This window comes from Gavia stellata, chromosome Z (assembly GCF_030936135.1).
Source record: "Gavia stellata isolate bGavSte3 chromosome Z, bGavSte3.hap2, whole genome shotgun sequence".
In the NCBI taxonomy this organism is placed as follows: domain Eukaryota; kingdom Metazoa; phylum Chordata; class Aves; order Gaviiformes; family Gaviidae; genus Gavia; species Gavia stellata.
This window is the reverse complement of record NC_082637.1, coordinates 318,743-326,920: the sequence shown is the minus strand read 5'-3', so window position 1 is coordinate 326,920 and position 8,178 is coordinate 318,743. Positions and strand designations below refer to the sequence as shown.

General features: G+C 54.4%; 1 protein-coding gene across 1 annotated transcript; it reads left to right on the top strand.

The window, feature by feature from the left end:
- Positions 1–2,793: 2,793 nt before the first annotated feature.
- On the top strand, positions 2,794–8,178 carry GRP (gastrin releasing peptide). Its single transcript, XM_059834327.1, has 3 exons — positions 2,794–2,941; positions 4,569–4,819; positions 8,125–8,178. Exons 1-3 carry the CDS (start codon positions 2,794–2,796, stop codon positions 8,176–8,178), a joined length of 453 nt encoding a protein of 150 aa, XP_059690310.1.

Genomic DNA, 8,178 nt, shown 5'->3' with positions numbered 1-8,178 from the left:
TACACATGACTTCTTGACCAGAAGGTTCCAATATTGCTTTATGTTGTTAATCCTCAACAAGCCCTACATAAAGCAACAGGAGCAAAACCACCAGAAACAGCCAAAAGTGACAAAAGCACTGTGCCAAACGCAGTACGAGGAAACATCTGACTTCCTAATTTGTGCAAACGGGGTATTTTCAGGGAGATGACCTGCTGAAGGCTTCCCCTCGGCTCAGCTGTCTGGTGGAGCAGGGTCCGAGGGAACCCGTGCCGGTGGCTTCCGGAGCGACCAGGGCTGAAACAGGGGGCAACAGGAGCCGCGCCATGTGCAGGGCGTGCGGCGCTGCGCTGTGCGGTGCTGCGCTGTGCTGTGCACCAAGGGCCCGGAGGCCACAGGGAGGGCTGGTGGCTGCAGCCTGGGGCCGAGGCCCCCGCGCAAGGGGAGATCCAGCACGACAGCCTGGGGAGGCAAGGACAGTCAGAGGGCTTCCAGTACAGCTGCTGTAGCTTAGGAAAGCCAAATATTTTGCTTTGGGGCTTTTTTTTTTCCTGAAAACGGCCAGTTTCCTGAATTTTCAATTTTCTGTCTTGAATTGCGATGAAGAATGAGCATTTCCCACGGATGGCAATATTGTATTTGATCAGCTGTCACTCAGCACAGAGCACGTGTTGTCTGTAGCTGTACTGCAGGCTGCACAGTGAAAGTCGTGATTGAGGCATGAGAATACTATTGTAAATTAAACAAGAATGCATAATTAATAACCAAAATAAAAGAATGAATCACATTAATCAGTAAAAGAAGATGCAATAAACTAAGACTAAACAAGGGAACAATTTAGCTCATACAGTCGGATACACAATTGACTTCAAAAGTGATTGTACTAGATAGTTTGCCCAGTAATTATGTTAATTCACGTCCCTGGTAGTTTCCACTGGGTATAGTTCAGTTCCAGTCGTGCAGGGTTAGCTGGAGGATCTGGCAAGTTCCTTACAGTCAGCTCTGTTAACTGTGTGTCCTGCTTCCCGACATAGTTCTCTAGACAGGAAATCGTCACATGAACTGCACCGATTCCACATGACTTCATCCCTGTCTCTCTTGTTCTCCTCTGGGACAAACAGCACATCAGGACTTGGTGTCCCTCTACTCCTCATCCACCTTGACTTCAGGGAAACTACTTACATGCCTGAAGTTGAGTATGCGTTTAAGCATTCCACTTCTTCACGGCCCTTACAGTCGTATATTGTCTCCTTCAGTGATTCATCCATCCTTTCCTCTGCACTGCCTCTTCAGGATGGGAATCCTTCCATCCATTACCTGTTACAAAGTTGGCCGGTTCCGGTGCCTTAGAGTGCTGGGAAGTTGACAGGGTGTCTGTGCAAGGAAAGAAGAAAGTCCTGGCAGTCTCTGAGGCACGTACTGTCACCTGTGACAGGAAAGTTACGTGATTCTGGAAAGTAAAAGAAACTCTTTGCACAAGATCTTCTATTTCAATGAGCTTCAAGTGATGTTGTCCTTTGAGTTTGGTCATTTTATGGCCATTCCTCCCGCTTAAATAATGCTGGAGCATTTTTTTCCCGTAAGCTCTTGCAAAGATTTTTCAACCTGTTCGGTCATTTTAGCCTAGAGCAGCAAACCACTTCTGTGAACGACTTCTTGCTTTCTGTAAAGAAGATGGAGTCATTTTAACAGAAACAACTTCTTCCTAAAAATAGTTCCTGTAGCAGGAGCGTACCTGAGTCACCCTGGCTCCCTGGTCCAGCAGTCTGTGGCAACAGTGGGACACCCTTGGTACCGAGTAAAGCTTAACCCATGCACGCGCAGTCCCGCACGGCAGAGGGTCGCCGGCATTCCCTCACCCGTCTCCTCTGCCCTTGCCAAAGCCCCTTGCGTCTCCTCTCGAACCGCCGGCTCCCGCAGCAGGGCCACCCCTCTCCCTCAGCGCCTGTGCGGTGCCCGCCGCTGCCGCCGACCCCGCACAAGGGGCCCGGGCGAGGAGAATGGGCTGACGGGTCTCGCTGGGCACCACCAGCACCACCCATCCCACACGCTCGAGGCCCCGCACCGCCGCCCGGGCCACCCCAGAGCACCCAACCACGTAAGACGAGGGGAGGCGAGGGGAAAGCCAAACTTCTGAGAAGTTGCTGGTTGTCCAATGCAATGGGGAAAACAACCCCCAGGGAAATGTCGGCCGGTCTCTCCGGGAGTCCGAGAGCGCCCAGGGACCGGCTGCCTGCGGCCGGGCTCAGCGACCGGCAGACACGGGAGCCGGCGCAAGCACGCTCAGCGCAGACGGGGCCGCGGCCAGCCCGCTGCGCGGGGGGGGGCCGGGACGGGCCGAGCGGGAGCGGGGCGGGCAGCGGCGGGAACGCCCGTCGAGCGGGTGCCGGCCCCGGGGCTCCCGCGGCGGCGGTTGGGGGGCGCAGCCGGCGGCCGCGGAGCGCTGAGCCTCGGGGTCGGCAGCCCCTCGCCTCCCCCCGCGGGGAGCCTGCCGGGGCGGGAGGAGGGCGGGGGGGCCGGGGCTGCCGGCAGCGGCCCCCGCCCCCGGCGGAGGCAGGACAGAGGTACGGGGGGCCGGGGGCGGCCGCAGCCCCGGCCCCGTGAGGAGGCGTCAGGCGCGGGAGCTCTGCTCGCGCCCGGTCCCGGCTCCGTATAAATGGGGGGCGGCGGCGGCGGCGGCAGCGCTTCGCCCAGACGGAGCCGGAGCCGGAGCCGGAGCCGGCCCGCAGCGGAGGGCGGCTCGGCGGCGGCGGCAGCAGCGACACCGGAGGCGGCGGCACCGGCAGCGGCAGCGGCGGAACCGGCACCGGCACGATGGGCGGCGGCGGCCCGCGGCGGCCCGGCGCTCTGCCGCTGCTGGTGCTGGCGCTGCTGGCGGCGCAGGGCGGCGCGGCCCCCCTGCAGCCCGGCGGCTCCCCCGCGCTCACCAAGATCTACCCCCGCGGCAGCCACTGGGCTGTGGGTAAGTCTCCGGCCCGCCCGCCGCTGCCCGGCAGCCCGCCCGCCCGCCCTCTCCCATCCCGGCTGGCCGCGCCGCCGCCGGCCCGGCCCGGCCCTCTCTCCGCCCGGCCCCCGGCCGCGCCTCGCCCCGCCCGGCGCCGCGCCGCGCCGCCCCGACGGCGCTCCGCCGCGCCCGCGGCGGCTCTCCGTGCCTCCGGGGGCAGCGGCACGCCGCCGCAGCGGCTCGGCGGCCTCGGCCGGGAGGGCAGGTTGCGACAGCCCGGCGTCCCTCCGGGCCGGCTGCGCTGTCCCTGCCGTCGCCGCGGCGGGCTGCTGCCGGCGGGGCCCCGTGCCGGGACGGGTCGGAGGGCCGCGGCGAGCGCAGCGGCGCGGGAGGGGGAGCGGCCGCTACCGCGCCAGCCCGCCGGCGGTCTCCGGCTCGCACCGGCGCCGGCCCCCTCGGCACGGCACGGCGCGGGGCCGCGCCGCGCCGCCCCGGACAGCGCCCGCAGGAGCGGGGCGTGCGGAGCCGCGCCCGGCGCCGGCCGCCTCCCGCAGCTGGGCGCCCCGCCGCTCCCGCCCGGCTCCACGCGCGGCGGGCGGCCCCGGGGCCGGTGTCCCGGCCGTGGCGGCGCGGGAAGCAGCCCGGCTCGTGTGTGTCCCCCCGCCCCTCCCGGGCCGGTCTTCTCCTGCCGGCGCCGTGCGCCCCGGAGCCGACGGCGCGGTGCGAGCGCGTCTCCGACGGACGCCACCCGGTACCCGCCAGCTCCGGCCGAGCACTGCGCCCTGTGCGAGAGCGGGCCGGCCGCCGCAGGCAGCCCGCGGCCGGCGGTCTCCCGCCCCCGAGCACCGGGTGCGGAGCAGCGCCGCTGCGGAAGCAGCCTCCGCCCCGGGCAGCCTTCGGCCTCGCCCCGGCCCCCGCACCCGTGCGGGGCGGAGCGTGCGGGGTGCGCAGCCTTCCCCGCTGCCTTTGACAGGTTGGCTTGGCGGTTGCGTTTCCTGCCGCTATCGTTCTTCGTCGGTGCGGGAGCCCAGACCCGAGCCCGAAGGCGGCCGGGCGGGACCCGCGGGCTTCCCAGCACCCCAAGGTGCAGCCAACACCTTGGGGAGCCCTTGTCCCAGGGGGGCCCTGGGGCGCTCAGCCTGGAGGAGGCTCCTCCGGTGCTGTCTCCCCTTCCCACTAGCCTCCTTTGCAGCCTAAAGCCAGCTGCGATTTCATTTCAATGACAGTAAAGCGTGGTGTATCAGAAGCGCATCCAGCTTAGCTCCTAGAAAGGCCCCGGCGCAAGGGCTTACACGGCATCGGTCCCGCCTCAAGGCAGGGAGAGTCTAAAACCTGCAGCTCCTCCATCCGCTTCTTATTCCAGCAAATCTTACCCAGCGCCTGTCCCTAGCTCCAGGCAAAACGCTTGGTAATCTCTGCCCCCTACTCAGCAACGTTTTCTCTGACAACGTGGCATAAGAGACAGGGGAAATTAATTGTGTGTGACACTGTGACAAAATCTCCAGTCCCGGTGGTGCTTCAATTTTGACATCAGCTAACCCCTTCCCTCCATACTACCAGTCAGTAACATCTTCCAGCTGCTGTTCAAGCACTCAAATCTCTACCTGTTTTGGTTAACTTCATGCTACCGTCATTCTTGTTACAGGACATTTAATGGGGAAAAAGAGCACTGGAGACTTTCCTTATGTTTATGAAGAAGAAAACAAGACCCCGCTTTCAGCATTACCTGAAAATACCAAGCAGCTGGAAGACTATCTGCAGTGGGAAGAAATCTCAAAATATTTGCTACGGCTGCTGGAAGGGAATGAAAATAAAAGTGCCCACTTTGTAAAAGGAGGGCTTCCCTGGTATGCCAGGAACACCTGGGAGACAGATGACAATAGCAGTTGGAAAGATGTAAGTAAGACAAAACCTGTAAAAGCACTCCATATATTCAAATTCTGTTTTACAGTAGCGTATCAGCTTCCTCTAGTTTGTGGATCGTCCAGAAAAGCAGCAGAAGTGCATCTTGTGCACTGGTCATTCAGTGAAGTAAGGCTCTGCTCTTGGTTACGGATTGTCACTCACAGATTGTATTTTTTATGAATTAATCTGCGGCTGGGCATAAACTGCGCGAGCATTAAGCAGATTTTAGTGTCTGGATTCCTTTCAAGTTGCTTGGTCGCTCCATTCTTTTCTTTTCCAGCGCTTCATGCGCAGATGAGCACACCAGCACCAAGCTCTGTGTTAACGCAGCGCCGAGAAGCTAGTGTGAAAAGAGGGGGCAGGAAGAAGGCAAAGGGTATGGCGCCTAAAGCCACCTCGTGTTGACAGTTGCCGTTCTGGCTGTCGTTATCGCGGCTGCCTTGTGAGGTACCGCCGATCGGTGGATAGAGCAGCTGCGCTGGAGAGTTTTTTCTGCTCCCGGCTCTGTCTTTGTCTCGTGCAGGTCTTTCCCCCCCCAGCTGATGCTGCTGGCCACTGCTGTGGCCATTTGTGGTCTTGCAAAATGAGTCTGTGGCTCCTGGTAAGCTGTAATGTGTGCCTAGGACCCGCCTCTTCTTCCCTCAAGTTAATGTACTTATTAGCACTATTTCACAAGATAACAAGGCTTCGGGACAGATTCACCCCTATTCTTTTGGGGAATCCTATAAAATACACTTGGAAGAGTATCAGTGAGGTTTTACAGAAGGTAATCAGAGTCTAGATGACATAATGCAAATTGCAGAATTTACTAGAAAACTTCTTTCTTTATAATGCATCAGGCACAGTAATGGTGATACAGCTGCAGAATTCTTTTGGGTGACATTGAAATAGAATAAAAAGATTAACACACCCACTTAAAGACATTAATGGGAAGATTTTTCTTCTTCCCATGTTCTACTGTAATACGATGTAGTTAATATTCCTGGGCTAACTTCAGCCCAGTCTCCCTCCTGAAATCCTGGTGCAGTGAAGTCAGTGAATACTTTGGTTTTGACTTGAATGTGGGTAAAAATTTACCCGTTAAATTAAGCCATGATTTAAGTCATCACCAACATGAACACTGTCCATGGGTTTCTTTCTGGCTACGGCTTTATGACAGTGATGCTTATAATAACTGCAATTAATACTGTCTAAAAAGGAAGCTGTTTATCTCATCTTCAGCTCTGCAGTGTCCAGCTTTGTAATCAAATTAGATAAGCAAATTCCATTATGCTGTGTAAAGAGGGAAATATTTTGACTTCTAAAAGTATCTGGTAATAAACTGTACTTACGAAGGCTGAAAGTTGCCTCTGGTAAGTTGAATCATATCCGTATGTGTGTACTTTTACCCAAAATTAATATCCACATTTTTGTGGTCAGACATTGAACATATATGTGGAATGATGAGATTATTGCCTTGAATATCCAGATTTCTCCAATGATTAGTAAAAAGATCATGTGGCTAAGATGCAGGAGCACTTGCAGAACCTCACTTTGCTGTAGAATCTTTGATTTCCAGCATTCAGCCGTTACTTTGTCGCCATCTTGAAGTAAAACATAGTCATGAAAGTAGTACCTAACCTGTGCTTTCCTGCTGTTGGACACCAACGCCTGATGGTGTGCAGCCTAGATAAGATACGTCGTCTTGTTTTTTCCTTTGGCTTCGGAAAGTAAAAACCCAGCACCTGGAAGTTAAGCTGTATGTCTTCTTGAGATCTGCCTTCCAGATGAAGACGACCTGAAGATTGAAAGGGATGTGCTTTACTTTTTTGAAGGTCGTGATAGTTTCCTAAGCGTTTAAATAATGATAATAATTATTTTCAATAAAGGAGGTCTTGCTTATTTGCGAAGGTGGAATTCTGGTATACGTATGAAATTCAGTCACACATGTACACAGTGGCACAAGAGCATAATTCACCTTTGGATTTTGATTCTGTAGATTTTTCTGGATGTGAGGGGTTCCATGTTGCACAAACTTTGGTTAGACAACACCTTCATGTGAGGTGCTGCTGTGCCACCACGAACGAAGGTGTCCGCGTGCAGGAGTGGTGAATGTAGCTACCTGCCTCGGTGGGAGGTGGCCAGGTACAGCAGACTGGCGATGACGATGCAGTGCGTATGAGAAGTTTGTACTTGGCATTGAATACTTTTCCAGCCAGGCTGTGTTTCAGTTTGAAACAGAAACTAATTCTAGGAGGAACCAGACACCGTGTTTACGGGGGGTTACTATTTGCTGTGGAACGGCCTGTTGGACTGAGGGATTGAAAAATTGAGGTGACCAAAAAAAGGTAAATCGTGAGCCCTACTGTCAGCTGATGGAATAGCTGTCCCAAGGCCATATCGCCATCGAGGGGCCTGTAATTCTCATAGACGGAGTAAGCACTTGCAGAGATGCCAACCACGAGGAGTCTGTCTCTGGGGGTGTGCAACCCTATGTTCCCATCTACTGAACATAAGCGAAGACAGGCTGTGTTGGGAAGAAATGTGCTGTGAGGACTTTGTTTCATGGACTCTTTCAAATTTAGCTGATTTAATTTAAAATTTGAATTTTAAATTTAAGATCCGAAAGCCTCAAAGCTAAAGGCCGCAGAAGCAAATACAGATACGTACTTCAGGTAACTCAGTTCAGGGTCTTGCTTATTAGCTCAAGTTCATTCGGTGCATTATTCACCACTAATGCTCACACTGTGCTGTACATTTCTCAAGAACAAAAAAAAATTATTTCTAAAAGACTCACTCAGAGTAGGGAAAGTGCTGTAACACACAAATGGTCAAGAAAGCCAAAGAGATGAGCATAATAGTTGTGGGAATTAGGCTTAGGGTGGTGCACCTGAGTTATTTTCTCCCGGTTTTGGTCAATACCAGCCAAAGGAAGATCTTGCCTGCTCTTTGTTCTGTGAATAAGTTACAGTTAAAGCAGTTAAAGATCAGAAGGGAAATCTCTGCTGCAAGTTGGCCTGAGTGTAAAAGTAAGTTGGAAAATAAGCTTTAAATTGTTTCTATGACTTGGCTTTTCACCACTAATGAGACACTATATAAATGACGTGGCAGACAGAATTATTTGAGAGAATGAGTTTCCTCGTACTTTGGCAGTTGGTTATTATGCTAACCAAGACAAATGAGGTCTGTTTGGGAAAGATTATTAGAAATGTGTTTGTTATGTGAATACACAGAGCAGATATATATTAGGCTTATTAACTTAGTGAATTACTTTTTTCAGGACTGGTCTATAAATACTATTTTTCTCTTTTTATTAGATGATGGACTATCTGCTTCAAGTTGTGAGTACGAAAGAGAGCACTCCAAGCTGA

Excerpts from the sequence above, each read along its gene's own strand:
- GRP (XM_059834327.1), top strand. The coding sequence starts at position 2,794 with ATGGGCGGCGGCGGCCCGCGGCGGCCCGGCGCTCTGCCGCTGCTGGTG. Across the intron at positions 2,942-4,568 it reads CGGCAGCCACTGGGCTGTGG|GACATTTAATGGGGAAAAAG; the intron begins GTAAGTCTCCGG and ends TTCTTGTTACAG. Across the intron at positions 4,820-8,124 it reads ACAATAGCAGTTGGAAAGAT|ATGATGGACTATCTGCTTCA; the intron begins GTAAGTAAGACA and ends TCTTTTTATTAG.